Source organism: Ictalurus furcatus, chromosome 24 (assembly GCF_023375685.1).
Source record: "Ictalurus furcatus strain D&B chromosome 24, Billie_1.0, whole genome shotgun sequence".
NCBI classification, from domain to species: Eukaryota; Metazoa; Chordata; class Actinopteri; order Siluriformes; family Ictaluridae; genus Ictalurus; species Ictalurus furcatus.
In genome coordinates, this window is record NC_071278.1 from 14,796,256 (window position 1) to 14,812,980 (window position 16,725).

General features: G+C 38.6%; 1 protein-coding gene across 4 annotated transcripts in view; it reads left to right on the forward strand.

Moving 5' to 3' along the window:
* Positions 1 to 601: 601 nt before the first annotated feature.
* kiaa1522 (KIAA1522 ortholog) overlaps positions 602 to 16,725 on the forward strand; it is a 41,089-nt gene continuing 24,965 nt past the window's right edge. The window contains exons 1-2 of one of the 4 annotated variants that reach the window (XM_053612569.1): positions 602 to 1,166; positions 2,139 to 2,419. In XM_053612569.1, the coding sequence (XP_053468544.1) occupies positions 2,170 to 2,419 (250 nt within the window). In that variant the 5' untranslated portion in view covers positions 602 to 1,166; positions 2,139 to 2,169. The remainder of the gene's footprint in view (positions 1,167 to 2,138; positions 2,420 to 16,725) is intronic. The other 3 variants (XM_053612570.1, XM_053612567.1, XM_053612571.1) reach the window with 3 other exon arrangements.

Genomic DNA, 16,725 nt, shown 5'->3' on the forward strand with positions numbered 1-16,725 from the left:
GTACTGCTCTGTACATAAACCCCACACCATTTATAATATGAGCAGGTACACAATGTGAGAGCGAGCATTGAGCTTATGGCCCTCTCAGATTGTAGTGGCAAGCTCAGCTCTACACCATCATAACCCTATTGAAACCAGATGAGCCCTGCTCCATTTCCCCATCACTGACTCCAATGTGGTGTGCCATCATTCGCCTGCGTTATTCTTAGTTTCTGCTTTATAGCTTCACTCCACTGTGAAACAGCAGAAAATAGCCAATTCATGCAATGTTGCAGTCAGGAAGTTCTAGGAAATATTCCTTTGAGGTATTTTTGTAATTAAAAATGAAAGAATTAACGTCCAAATCAAACACACATGAAGTGCTTTTTTAATTAAGTTAATAAATATAAACACATGTGTCTTTATAAGACAAGGAGACACTTTCTGTTTTTGACCACTCCTTGAGTTTGTGTGTGACTGTGAGATAAGTAGATTGTTAGATCATGGTTTGTCACGTGAAGTGAAAAGTGGCAGCTCATATTTCACCTGTTGAAGTCTGACTGTCATTCACAGAAATGAAGATTGAAGTACGTATTTTTCCTGCTGAAGGAGGGATGTATGATCCTCTTGGTTTTTCCATCATTCCTTTATCCAGATGTCTGTTGCTAAAACAGAAATGCTACATAAAGTTAATTATAAACAGATGCTAACCAGACGTCAGCTGATGGTACAACAGGCAACTACCTGAGAAACCTGAGCAAGCCCTAGAAAGGAAGAGTGAAGAAATACAAGACATGAGACTACCAGAAAACAAGGGGGAACAACAGAAAAGCTCTGTCTGAGAGCAGTGAGAAAGGCAGAGAGGGGTGTGCGTGGGTATGAGAGAAAGACAGAGAGAGAGAGAGAGGAGGGAGCGTGTGAGACAGGGAGGCAGTCTGTCATTGTGAAACAGCACTGGCTGGAATACACATGTGAGTTTGCAGTTCCTCTTTGCGAACTTGAATAGAGGCCAGTGCAGTCCTGGAGCTGGAGCAGTCAGAAGGGGGAGGACTGACCAGCATGGAGCTTCAGTCACCCCAAAAGAGCTGAATAACAGCACAGCACAGCTCCGACGAGACGGAGAGAACAAGGCAGACAAGAAAAGAAGGGAAGATCCCCTCGGAAGTGTTCTTGTATGTAGGTAATATGTATGTATTCATGTCAACCAGCATGTAAGTGTGAACTATTTGTGCTAGAGTAGAAAAGGTCCTTAGTTTAAAACATATAGAGTCTGTAGTATATCATTCTGACTGTATTTAAGCTTGTGAACACAAGTTTGCGTGTTTAAAGGTGGGTTTCGGGATGATTGTTTTGTACTGGTGGGTGTATTCAGGAGTGTGTTTCTCATTTGAGCAGCTCTCATCTTCTGCTTCTGTGATGCACACAATTGCATATTGCAAAGACTCTAAAAGCTGCATCCTTCAGCTCTGAGAGATTTTTGCCACAGGCACACTCCTGCAAAAAATAACGTGCTTGTGGCAAAGCTAGGAGTTTTCTACTACATACCTCTGACAGGGAGGGGGAAATGAAGGTTTTTTTCCTGCATTTTTTGTCCCTTACTTTCTCCCATTTTGTGTCCCCCCCCCAGTTTTCATGACATGAATAAGATTAAGAGGATTAGTGAGAAGGCATTTTCCCCCTAAGGATGACAATGTTGCTGAGGCTACATTTTGCACATACTGGAAATACTGGCTAAACTGAACTGCATGTGAGCCATGGACAAAATGCTTGTCCCTCAGTCTCTTTCACACGTTCCTCCTTCCGTGTCGAAACACAGACACGACACAGAGCACTAACTTTGGATTTGATATTATTGCTTGAGCAAGCTAGCCACAAGTCAGGATTGACCACATTCCTGAATTTTTGGTCCCTTACCACTCCTTCCTCGTGTTTGTCTTGACTGTCCTGTTAATCTGTTAACCATAAAGATGTAGAAAAATCCTTGCATTCAGGCATTTTAGCCTAGGCAGCAGGTGTAGCATGTGCATGTGACGGGAGGGTTGTGTTTTGAACAGATACCTTCTGTCAAAATCACTGACTACACCCTTACAGATGATTACAGATGATTAAAAATCAAGGATCATTTTCCTTTTTTTCCACCAATGCGACTGCTATAATAGGTGACGGGATTGGAGTAAGTGACAGGTGAGGATGTCCAGGAGCAGCTCCACAGGGGATCTGGTGCCCAAGGACATCATGGAGATGCTGGCCCTGCAGAATAAAATAACAAAGAGCAGGAAGAAGCGTGGCTCATCTCTGAGTCGGACTTTCAGCTGGTTTAAAGGCAGTAAACCAAAGAGGCTTGTCAGTAATGGTCAAAGTCGGTCAGGGAGGTTGGGAGATTGGACTGGAGAGTGTACTACCACCAGACAGGATGCTGACGATCATGACGTTTCCAAAGGTAAGTCACATTTCAGATGTTTCTGATGTTTAAACTTCATAGTGGTTTCATTTATCCACTTCATATATATCTTCTCAGGCCCTGGTATGGTATGGCAATGCCGAAGGCATTTTGCTTTTTAATTTTGAGAAAAATATTATACGCATATGAAGATATGTGGTTTGTTTGTGGTCTGGTTGCTCACTTGGCTCAGTCTTATTTCAGAGCGTTGTTATGTCAGTTTAAAGAACATTGTTGATTTGAAGTGTGCAAAGTCCGTATTTCAGCCAGTGGTGACACAATGTGTGAGACCTCAGAGTTCATCTTCTATAGTCTATCTTAAAAACCTGCTTGGTGAGTTGGTGGACTAACCAGATCAGTGGCAAACTGTTTTTTTTTTTGTTTTTTTTCTTTTGGGTGAAATATACTGTATAGCTGTTTGAAAAAATAAATACATTATAAAATTACTGTGCTATTCGAATATAATGAAACATTGTCCATGGAATGGACAAAGAATGCTTGAAGGTTTACCTGGATGCTCTCCATGAGTATAAGATCATATTGGATGCATTAGGTTTTTGAGTTTAACTACTTATATTGGATTCCTATCTTCTATTCAGGATGAAAAATTTGATTCCGGCATGCAATAGAGAGCAGGCAGTGTGAGCCAGAATGTCGACAGGGCCATGCGAGAGAGGAGGGAGATTAAAGACACAGTGCTGTATTGATCTAAAGAGATGAGAGAATGAATTCCTTATTAAATGCCTTTTTTTTTTTAAAAAAAGAGCACACCCTCTCTTTCTTTTTCTGTCTCTTTCTTTTCTTCCTCTCTGTTCTCACAGACAGTATAACTCCTGAACTGCAGAATTACAGGGAGGTAGAATTACACATGCATACAGTTAGCCAATTCAGCTATTCATTACTGCTTATTATGCTATATTGTTTACCCCACTGCACATTACTATGTTCTTTGAACTTTGGTGTGAGGTCTAATATGGTTTAGGTTGCTAATACAGTTGACAAGCTTGCACTTTCAAGATAAGGAAAGGAAAGTGCTCAATAAAAGCCACAGCAGTAAAGTTGGTAAAACTTTGTTTTTAGGGGTCAGTGGTAGCTCAGTGGGTAAGAGGTCGGACGACTGATCAGATGGTCGTGAGTTCAAATCCCAGCACTGCCAAGCTGCCACTGATGGGTCCTTGAGCAAGGCCCTTAACCCTCTAATGTTCAGTTGTATAAATTAGAGAAATGTAAGTCGCTCTGGATACGGGTGTCTGCCAAATGCCATAAATGTGAATCATCCAGTGTAGACACTCTACAACCAATCAACGAACCATCTATAGACTGGTAACAGCCAGACTGTCAACTAATTCTAAATAATATGGACTTTCTGTTGTCCAGTATGGTATTTATTTTTCTCACAGCGTAAGCAGACATGCTTTGTTGGACCTCTCTCGATCCTGAGAACCCACAGTGCTGTCCTGATTCAGGCAAATGCAAACACATCTATGGGCTGTGTGCTTGATAGTGCAGCACTAAACCATTGCGTCAGCCTTGTTTCATTGTGCTTGGTCTCTGTCCACCCCTTCCCTTGCCTCAAGGGGCTATATCCAGTCCAGAGGCTTTTTAAGGGGTGAGATCACTGTGTGCAGGATTCCCTCAGTCTCTGTCCAGGTTAGGACATGTTACACACACATACACCCACACCCATCCCCACAGGTCCTTTGGATATCCATATTGGTTGTTGTAGGGACTGTAGCTCGAGATGTGGAATGTAATGAAGCCTTTTTTTTTCATCCAAGTAGGATTGATGATAAGCTTCATGCGTCATCTGTGTATTGAAAGTGTCAAATGGAGCCAAGCGGAAAGGTGTTAATGGCTTTTGTTACAAGCAAATGTAATGTCTGTTTGTTATCAGTTATGGGAACATCACTATAGGGAGGAGATCCGTGCTCAAATCGAGGGGGAGGAGGGGTGAAATGTGACCGCTTGATAATTACTCTGGAAAAACACACAGCTGAATGTTTAATGATGTCTAGTGACAGTGATATAGATGCTCACAATACGTCACTGAAAACAAATATGTAAGTGCGTGCAGGAGATGAAAGACTCGGAGAACTCAGAGAAAGAACTCTGCAAAGAACATAATGTGTTGCTGATGGATACAATGTTAAAATTGTTGTAGAAAGTGTGTGGAAAGTGTTAACATTTATTTATGAAGCTTTTCAGGCCTAGTGTTTAAGCACTGAAAAACTGGTTTTGAATGTACTTTATGTGTAGAATAATATATTACACAGGTTAAATATATGGAACAATCATTTTATCATTGCCCCAAAGTCTGTAAGCGGATGTTTTGGCTTAGTGCTTAACTGTTCCATGCAAAAACTATTTTAATTAAAATTCAATTCAATTTTTACAATGGACAATTTTTACAATCAACTTTTTACAGTGGACATTATCTCTAAGCAGCTTTACAGAAACATATAAACATGGAATCCAGATTTTAAATGTGTGAATTTATCTCAATTGAGCAAGCCGGTGGCGACGGTGGCGAGGAAAAACTCCCCAAGATGTTATTTAAAACTATCACTTATATTAAAAAGTAAATGGATTGTCTACGAATGTATAGTAATGTATAGGAATATCATGAGTAAAAAAGGATTCAACTTTATACCTTTAGTGTGTTTATAAAAAGATTGATGTCATTCAGGTCTAAAATATTTCATGTTGATAGTTATTTTGTATTTAATTTTGGATTTTGTGTAGACAGTCCGAGAATAGTATATACTCTTGAGAGCAACCGAGATAATAATGATTTATACTAAATTACAGTAATGGTCTCAAGTGATTTACATCTTATTCTTGCCTAAATATCAGCCTAAATGGACTGTCTATAAGTGTGGACACTATGCATTAAAGGCTTACGGTTTCGAGCTAGGTGCAATCAAATCCCAGGACTGCTGGTGGACCACCACTTCTGACTTATCATTCAGTCATTTATCTTAAAGCCTATTACTCAGTACCTACTAAATACATTTTCAGTAACTACAGCGAAACTAATAGGAAAGGCATATAGTTACAAGAAGGAGCAATGTGAGAAAAATAGGAAAACAAGCTACAAAAAATAACCCAATGAGGCTGAAAGATAGAGAGAAAATAATTGTTCCTTTTAAGTATAAAAAGTGTACCCTGTTTGCTTTCTTTCTGTCTTTCTTGGAGTTTTACAATAACACAGACTTATTTGAAAGTTGGAGTGATAAACATGTATGTTTGCTGTGTAAGCTTTGGAGTGCAACTCCAGCACATCATGATCATCTCATGTGTCTCACTCTGTGTGTGGGGCTTTTGTTACGTAACTGTCAGTAATTAATACACCTGATGACACATCCACTCTTACTATTTACTTCACCTGACCTCTCTTAGTTTGCTTCTTTCTGCCACTTGCCTGGCAAATCAACTTGACTGTTGTCTGTAAGTGCTATGACTCACTCCACAATTACTCAGGAAGCCATTAAGTCTTCTTTTTACTATAAACCTCTAGTGGAAACTAGGAGTCAGGGCTCGTGCACACCTCTTTTAATGTCAACAGTGGGAAAAACTGAGTGGGTAATCCTTTTGTAGTCAGATTTTATGTGGCTTTAATCTATCAGCTGAATGCTGGCCTGGTGTTTGAGGTACAGCGACTGTAAGCTGTGATGTTAGTCCGGTGAGACAGAGGAGGTAACAGTGTGAACAGACTGGAATAGTTCAGCATTGCAGGGGATAATCACAGTGATGTGGAACATGTATTACACCAAGCTGACAAGGTCACAGGCTCAGTGACCTCAGACAGGGTCATGCTGGATACACCCATAATTATATGACACACACACACACACACACACATACTTTTAGACCAGGCCACCAGACCAGACCCTTGTGACCAACAATAACAGAGATCACCACAGAGACAATAAACTCCCTTCCTGTTGTCATAGCAGCCAGTGTGTTACCTCAAAACCACCCTCCATCACACACTTACTTTTTTTTTCTCTCCCATTTATTTTAGTCTCGTCCTGCTACTCTGCTATCTCAGTCATCTGAAACACAGTGGCTGTTAATAAAATGGGCACAGGGCCAGAGGTCTGTGGATAAGACAGAGCAGCATTGTCATGGCCTTGAAAAATGTGCAATGAACTATTTATTCAATGTTTCATTTAGGGCCATAGCAACAGAATTGTAGACAAACTTTTATAACTTGCATATAAAAAGTGACATTCGATGGTGATTCCAACATACCAACTTATAGACAAAGTAATGAAATTTAACAACAGAATGGTCTGTACCGTAGTGTGCTGGTTAAGCATCTAACAGAAGCAGAACAGACAAATGTCTGTAGCAAGTCTACTACCATGAGCTAATAATGCTTCAGTGGGGAAAAAAATACAGGTTATTTGATTTCCAAACATTTATTTTTTAAATAAACCAATGATACACAGAACTTTTTAACATGCTGGTAAAGAAAGCATACCCAAGCTGCTTGGAAGGACCTATAAACTGATTTCCTCATAAAAACTGGGCAAAACTGTACTTAACAGAATAGATGACTTTTTGAAAGGCAGGTGTTGGTCATATCAAATAATGTTTGCAATTTTTTTTACATTCACAAACAGTACATTCTTTTCACTCACTTTATATTCACTTTCTCCTGTCATTCCACCTGACCAGCTGTGTGATTAAATCATACTGAATGCTGAATGCCTTGCCATTAATGGCTCATGACGTATCATATCACATTAACCTTGAGACTCCCCTACCTGTGCTGCTCATAGCGTAGACCTAGTCATGCCAGGAATGGAGACAGGACAAAATGGACACAAAGGATTAAAAAAATAATAATCATGCTACTGGCATCAAGCCAGAAGAATGCAAACTTGCATTCAGGAATGTTACTTATCAGTTCCTGCTTCTTTTAGCTAGTCACAAATGTCACTGGTCATGAATAACACAGCGAGGAGCAATAAAACTAGCTGAAAAACAAACCATTATCTCAGAACCTCTGAAGGAAGGCATGGAGAGGTGCATGCTGGCACCAGGTGAGTGCTCTGAGAGCCTGCCAGTCTCTGAACCTGCTGGAATGCAGCTGGATGGAATTTCGTTTCGGTTCCAGCTGCGTTTCGACCCACATTCCAGCACGGCAGATTTCCAGCCCATTTAACACAGTAGCGGATCTGAGGGCGAGAAAACATCTAATTTACTTAAATGTTGTATGAAGATTTCTGCCTAGTTTGATGCTCCAGAAAGCAGAAAGCATTCTGTGATTTTAGATATCTCTGCCAAGCTGTGTGTGTGTCTCAACCAGAAGAGGGCAGTGTGAACCAAAGCACTTCATCAGTCAAGTCCAACTATGCCAGGAAGACAGAAACTACTTGTTCACAGCTTATTTTCCTCACTTGCTCTCCATGGACCATCTCTTCCTGGCATTAAACTTACACTGGCTCAGGCTGTGTTCAGGTATTTTAATAGCCTTCTGGATAACAGGATTAAAGTAGTAGAGTAGTGAGCTAGGGTTAGCGTAGATATGGGTGAAAATTTTGCTATTTGTTCGAAAAGTCATTCGTCCACTTATATCATTGCGACAGGATAATTAGCTAGTCTGGTTAAATAATAGATTCATTATCTGTCATAACCAACAGAAGTGCTGCTTTTTATGCATTTACAAAAGAATGATAACTGTGACTGCTCCATTCCACCTCAGACTGCTGTTTCTGCGAGTGTCTAAACTCTGTAATTGTATAAAGCAATGATTTACACCTCACACCTCCAGGGTTGGGGGTTCGATTCCTGCCGCAGCCCTGTGTATGCAGAGTTTCCTCCGGGTACTCTGGTTTCCTCCCCCAGTCCAAAGACATGCATGGAAGGCTGATCGGCATGTCCAAAGTGTCTGTGTATGTGTATGTGACTGTGCCCTCCGCTGTATTGGCACCCTGCCTTGGTATACCCCTCCTTGTGCCCGATGCTCCCTGAGATAGTCTCCAGGTTCCCAGTGACCCTGAAGGATAAGTGGTATAGAAAATGGATGGATGGATGGATGGATCCCTTTTAAATTTTCATTTTCAATTTCTCATCAGCTCCCTCAACAATTATGCATAGTCTTTAGAGGTGTAATAAAAAAGTCCCCATAAAACACACACAGCATACACTCCTGGGTGAAATTTAGATATCTGGCTGCATTTTAAAGCCAGCAGTTAGCCTTCATAACGTAGATCCAGAAGGTATTCTAAGTAAAGCACCATGCACCCCTCAGGGCATTATATCTTTGTCATGCAATATCCACTTCTTCAGATCACAAGCCAACTAAAATACCAACGTGCATTTTCCAGGCAGGAAAGAAATCAATAGTGGGGAGAGAATTTAATGAAGCAGGCCCGCAGTGGAGCAATGATAGGACTGAAGAAGGCTGGCCTTCTGGATATAATGTATTGTAAACTCAGAAATGGGCAGCATTTAGGTTGCATTTATGTTACAAGCCTGATTGCTTCTTTCTCATTTTCCTTCTCAGATCCAAATGTTCTGTGTTTTTAAGACCAATATCTGTCTTTACTGCAAATAAACCCCTGCCCTGAAATGACCCACAGGCTTTCAGTTTCTTAATCAATAATGTCACGTGCACGTCCATGCATCAGCGTGAGACACTCCATCACTGCAGTAGTGATAAAATCAACTAATCATCAGCACAAGCCTTTTCTAAGATTGTTCACTTTGGAAAGACTAAGAGCTTATTTGGTATTACTGGAACATCTTGTGAGTGTGGTGGTGAGGGGTTTTTTCTTTTTGTGTGTGGAAGAGTATCCAGAAGTCATACTGTATGTGCAGGTGCCATAAATTGTTAAAAAAAAGAAACAAACCAACAAAAAAACACAATCTGATCCTATTGAATAAGGTCACATAGCCATGGCTTTAATCGTGGAATATAAACATCAGAATCTAGAAAAAGTTTATTGGTAAAGTAAAATTTTTGAAAATTTATTTTCAAGGAATTTGACTTGACAATGAATTTGGCATTTGATCCATTAATGCTGACTGAAACTAAAACAATAAACATGAAATACAAGAAATAAAAAGCTAGGAAAAGTGCAAATAAAGATCAGTATATACAATTGCACCACATGTACAGGACAATCAGGTGTAAATATTATGCAGGTCACATCAGTACAGAGATTTGCAGAATTACAGCTAGTTTAGGATATACAGTGTAATTGCACTTAGCTGTAAGAGGCAGTATTTCAGTAGCGTTCACCGTGTGTGTTGGTGTTAAGCATTAGTTAGAACGTGGAAGAATTTTACCTGGATTTAAATAAGACATTAGCTTACAATGGCCGACATCTAAAAGCTATATATTCAGTAACTTGCTGTCAGAGTACATGTGTGCTAATACAACTCATTTCCACATATTTATTTATCTAATGTCTATTTAAGAAAGTCACCCTATCGTAAATGTTATTTAAGCTATATTTGTACTGATATCTGAGGTTCAAGTGTAACAATAAATTGCGTGCTTGATAAAGAATTGGAAGGACAGAAGTGTATTTGATCAGAGTGTTAGTGAGAAATATTACGTGTACCAATAAAGTGCAGAAGTAATATCCTGTGCTAAATGAATTGATATTACTGATGTTCAGAATGTCACACTGACTTTTCCAGCCAAATTCATCCTCCTTGTTGAAATTATGTACACGGTGCCATGCATAAGTGTTCACCACCGAACTTTCCCACATTTTGTAGTGTAACAACCCAGAACTAGGTTGCTTCTCTGACTAATGTCCTCCTTACCCAGTCACTGAATTTTGATGTTCTCGAACAAACTCTGGGGCCTTCCAGGAAGAGACGTATGTATATTGAGACATGTGACACTTTAATCACTAGTAGGTCGAATTCTTTCAATTATTTTACATCAAATGGCAAATGGTTTTGAACAAAAAATAATTTAGGGGTTTCACAGCAACCGATTACTTATTTATGCAAAACAAACTTTATATTTATTTGTAAATAATTTTGCAAATATATAGATTTGTCCTTACTTCAATATCATGGGCTGTTTCGTGCTTATTCATGAATCATAGAATCCCAAATAAGTGCATTTCCATTCCATAACATTACACAATTTGGAAAAGTTCAAAACATCGTATGGCTGCTTCAGTCTCAAATATGGTACAAGGTCTTAACCATGCTGTGTATATATTGGATTAGTAGGCACAATAGGATTAGTAATATTAAATCACATATCAATTTACTGTCAAGGATAATATCATTATGCCCACATTACTGCAACGTTAACTGCTCTTTATTTAAAATACTGTATGCACCATTTGGATCGGTATAGTTTTTCCATTCAGGTGGAATGTGTTGAGAAGAGGTGCACGTGGACATGTTTATTTGTTAAAGGACTATTTCCTCAGGTAACATTTTATTACAACTGGTGGCCGTGCACTACTGATAAAAAAAAAGAGCACCCCTAGCTGACAGATCTGGGATGTTCATGTGAAACAGCACCACACAAAAGCATTGGCTAACAATATGCTGAAAAGCATATTAGATTACCTGACCACAGAAACGGATATGGAGAGAGAGAGAGAGAGAGAGAGAGAGAGAGAGAGAGAGAGAGATGGATGGAGAGAGAGAGAGAGGGGGGGGTTAGCCATACAAAAGAATGGTAATAAAGATAGATTAAGGAAATACAAGATCCAAAAAAAAAAAAACAACAACAACAATGTTCTAGTGAACAGAGAATAAATGGATATAAGCTGAGAGGGACAGGAACATGCTGGAGTTATAACAGATAAGATCAGGCACAGATAAGCTTAGTCATAACAAAATGATAGGACAGAGGATCATCCTTGAACACATGTGATTACTCTGGTCTTTCTCTAAATTCTGGTTAAGCTAGACTGAAAGAAGAGTGCTGTGTGTGTGTGTGTGTTTGTGTGTGTGTGTTATCAGGGGTGGGTAGGGCCAGAAAGGGCTGGATACAATCCCTCCTTCCTCACTAGAGCGATCCGTAACTGATCACCACTGAAAGGAGTGCATTCTAAACAAGGAAGAGAGGGTGGTGTTCACACACACCATGCACACAAGCAGCCTGGATTGCTGGCACTGCACATAGTGTGACCGCACTGTCCTGCATCTGCAGCTGGAGTAGAGAGTCATCAGGAACAGAAATGAGGAACTAAAGGAGTAGGAGGCTCCAGATGTGGCTGATGTTCTGTACACTTTGGGAATCTAGTACTCTTGGGAGACTTCAGTACTGTCATGGGGAACCCCATCAGCAAAAAGAAGGCAAAGGCCAATTTTATCACCAACCACCACCCAAGTAAAGTTAAGGCTTTCTGGAATATTGGACATGTGGACAAGTTAAAACCAGGTAGGAACAAACTGGAAAGTGTTTGTTTTGGGGCATATTATTGACTTCTTATCTTCTGTTATCATAGAGATAACATGTATTTTTGGTTAAGATAAGATAAGATAAGATAAGGTAACGTAATGTAAGGCTACCAGTTTTGTCCAAAATGAAGTCTGATCCCAATCTTAAACTCCACACAGGGACCCCCTTTTAATTCATTACCAAATTATTTTAAAACATAACAAATACATCCAGAAATGAAACTTAATGGAATTCAAGGAATATTGAAAAACTAAAAGTCTCATCACATGACGGTACATCAAATGATCAAACTACTATTACTCCTTATAACAATAATAATAACTGAATGTCACTTTCACCACAGTGTTGGCATCCATGAAAGCGCGGGGGGGGGCTCACCCAATGCCAATCTGACCTTAAATTAGTCTAAAACAAGTCATGACTGTTGTTAATGCTTTAGAAACCTAAAGTAGTCAGGTTTTACTGTTACTATACAATATGCAGAGGCTCCTAGACTTTTGTGCGCACTATCTGCAACGTATGCTGTTTTTCATTTGCTTACACATTCTTAGTCAGCTCTACAAAGGTAAGACAACATCAGCAGTACCACAAAGGTATTCTAAGGCATCACGATGCATGAGATTAAACTACTCGATAGTCTAATCATGAATTCTGTTATTATTCCTATGCGAGTAAGTCTGGGACACGTGTGGGTGTGTTTTTCTTTAAACCCGCCCAGTGTCCATTGCTTAGACTATCTCTCCTATAGCTCAATATAAGCCAATAAACAGGTTCATGCTTAGCAGAACTTTCAGGCTACTCACACTATTGTGTTGCTATCAAAGGCCCTGCTTGTTCTCTTTAGCTATGTCACTTAATTAGGCTTATTTACAAGGTGGTTTGTGTGTAAGACAGTAGGTCTACTATTTTGAATCTCGAGAGCTGAGAGCTGAGAGCCTCCTCTAAACAGGAAATCAAATTTAAAAAAAATAGCAATAGCAAAATCACATGACCAGCACTCCAGTTTATACATACAAAAACACTTTTTATTACTGTCTTTTTATTATGTTTTGTTTTTAAGAATGCTTTGAAGCATGTGTGAGAATATTCCAAGCCTCAGCTGTAACTTGTTACAACCACAATTCCAAAAAAGTTGGGACGCTGTTGAAAATGTAAATAAAAACAGAATGCAATGATTTGAAAACCTCATAAACCCATATGGTATTCACAATAGAACATAGAAAACATATCAAATGTTTAAACTGAGTAATTCTACCATTTTATAGAAAAAAATGAGGTCATTTTGAATTTGATGGCCTCAACACGTCTCAAAACGTCTCTGCCTCTAAGATACTCTTTATATACCCAATCATGTTACTGACCTATTGCTAATTAACCTAATTAGTTGCAAAATGTTACTCCAGCTGTTTCTTTTTAGTAATACTTACTTTTCCAGCCTTTTGTTGCCCCGTACCAACTTTTTTGATACGTGTGGCGGCCATCAAATTCAAAATTACCTTATTTCTTTCTTAATATGGTACATTTCCTCAGTTTAAACATTTGATATGTTTTCTGTGTTCTGTTGGAAATAACATATGGGTTTATGAGATCTGCAAATCATTGCATTCTGTTTTTATTGACATTTAACACAGCGTCCCAACTTTTTTGGAATTGGGGTTGTAGCTTTATTCTTTCATATACTTTACTTTCTAAAAGAACTCACTGTTTTTACAGAACATGTCACAACAATGATGTTTTGTACTAAATATCTCATTATGAGAAAACAAGTAGTAATGCATTAAGGTCTGTTTCAATGCTTAGAGATAATTGTGTGTAAAGAGCCGTGTGTGGAAACTCGTGGGGTGTTTCCTGTGTTTGCACCATTCAGTTTCCACCCTATGTACTGCTTATTTAAGGGAAAAGTCTGACCTTTCAACTACACTCAACAAAACACTATTTATTAGGCTTGCAATAATAATAAGCTCTATTTAATGCCAGGGGCTGTAGGGTATAGATGTGTCCCCTGTGTGTCTTTGAGCTCTGCATAGTTGATCCTCAATCAGAGAGAGGTCTGACACCTCACACATGGCTGGACACATCACACAGCAGAAGGTCATGTCAGTATGTACATCCTCGGGTTCTTGCTGTCCATGCTTCAGAAAACAGAACATGTAAAATGGTTCAATTGCTTGTAATGACATCACATTCTACATGGTTAAGCGAATGATTGGCCTTTATCAGAGGTTGAATAAGTGTTAACCTTTTTCAAGGTCATGACTGGTCTGCTGACATTTTATCATTATTTATGGATTTATTTAACATTAATGCATCATGAAATTAAGAAATTAACTAACAATAAGTAATTATAGCAAAAATAACGCTAGTATTTATTCATGTTCGATCATCTGAAATAACTAATATTTATTTTACCATACAGCATTTTACCATAATGCATTAATTATCTGACTTATAATTAATTCATTGACTGCTTTTCTGTATTTCACAGACCAGACATTAATATGTCCTTAGCCATGGATGAAATAAACATTAGATGATTATGATGTATTTATTTAGTTACTAATTAAACAAAAATAAAACATGTCTTAAATACCTTGTTAACACTTATAGTGTATTAATGCTGATTTATTAGTTTAACTAAAGACTTAATGTAAACCCTTTCCTATTATCTTTGACTCATCCTTATACTCAGTATGCAGAGAGAGGAGACCTTGAATGCATATGGGGGAGGATTATACTGCCTTTTACCAGGAAGCCTGACTGAAATATGAGGACACAAAGCAGATGGATTTATTTGTCTTTTTTTTTTTTTTTTTTTTGGCTAGGATAAAGATGATGTGCCAGCGCTGAAATAAGCCATTATAAAAGATCATCATTGAGATTAAATATTATCTTATACAAATGACTTCTAATTAAAAACTGACTTATGTGTAACACATCTCTACATTTGCTTGAACATGCCAAGGAAAACAATTTAAGTCTTTACTGAACAGTGTATGTGGCACATGCACATCTAAAACAGTTCTGAGTAAACCATTAAGGCAAGAAACTAGTTCTTATTGCTCAGTCCTTAAGTGCTATTGCTTATAAAAGCAAGTCCTTATTGCAAGGTTTTATAGGTGATATGGGCACCCATATGCATTACCATAGTGGGACACCACAAGGGATGTTTCCAAGCACTTAAAGTACGTTAAGCTATGGCATGTTTTAAAAGCCAATCTTAAGTAAAGGCACTTTCTTTCATTGATTTTATTTCATTACAAATGCAGTATTCAGTATACCCAAAATACTGCCAGAGTTACAGCGCTTGACAAACTGAGAGAGAGAGAGAGCGAGAGAGCGAGAGAGAGACTTTCTGATTAGAGACCAATCTGATTAAATACCAGGGTCAGCGTGCATGTGTGTGGTCCACTTTATGGCATTCCTCACAATCCAAATTCAGGAATTTCACTTGCTGAAAATCCTCCTGAAAATCTCTCTGGTTAGCGCTATAATATTCAGTGTTTAATATTTCACTGAGTATTAAAACCCCTATAACGACATCTTCTCTCCAAGTGCGCAGTCATAAGATTTAGTGTGACTCCAACTGAGAACCTGCTGTTTGTAATTATTCTGACCTTATTTCTTTCCAGTCTAAAAGCATATGACTAGAACAACAAATGTCAAAACACGATGCAATGCTCTACTGAGGTCTTAATCTCACTCTTTCATGGACTTATTCTTCAAAATGTCTTATTAAACATGTTTAATACTGTTAAATGTCTGACACAAAACGGCCAGTCAGACACTGACTGTGAGAAATGCTCACTGAGCAACCAGCTGGATGGAAGCCTACACTTAGCCATGGAAATGCACTCAAGACACAGAAAGCCTGCTAGTTAATGTGTTTTACAATTGACGATCCCTTTTAATGAATGTTTAAGATCACCACTTCCCCACACCGATGAAAACACATTTGGTATTTTCCCACCTGTGATAAACCCACCCTTAGAAAACTCTAGGATCCTCACAATAAGTCACTGAAGTTAGGTTTTAACAGGATATGACTAATGATCCAAATAAAGAAGGCTAATATATAACAAAGGAGTCAAAGAGGCTTATTCACTCAAGCATCTTAATGAACTTTATTCTACAATACAAAAAAAGGAAAACATGCCCAACTTACTGCAGCTCTAAAAGATAGCAAGAAAACTTGTTTATAATTAGCATTTGATTTTCAGACAGCCCTCTTCACATGTTTTCACCTCTTCACTTCTTACAACCTCTTTCATTTTGTGAGTTAACTTCCTGGATGCCTGAGGACAGTGGATGGCTCAGGGTGAACAAGTGTCCTCGCTTTCTACTGGATGTGTTCACAAAGTGCAGACATGCTGCAAAGTTGTAAGATAAACAATGATCATTATGGGGTGTAGAGAAAACATGACTCATTTTTGTCTGGTAACTTTGCGTTTAGGAGCGACAAACATTTGTTCCTTTTCACACCCTGTCCATTTCTTGTGCTGCTTGGTAACGAGACTGGCCTTGACCTGGACCTATTCAATATAATAGCATGTTTTTGTTAACATTTTTCCAGATAAGGTTCATGGCTGTTAATGATAACATTTTTAATCTCTCCCTTGTGTCCTTATGTATTAACTTGAATAAAGACAGAGTTTGCAGTGTGTGAGATACTTTAATACTCTGGTTAGTCAGTGCAAATATAGAAGATTAAGAATTGAGCATAGAGGAGGGAGAAGGTTCAGGCCAGTGCTGGGACAGATATTTATTATCCACTATTAAAAAAGTCAGGTTATGTTCTGTAAAAGCAGTTTAGGAGCTCATCCATGGTTGGTTATTGAAAAAGAAAAACAATACATAATAATTGCCTTCATTTTAAACAAGTGCCAAACTGACCACTGAATACAAAACATTT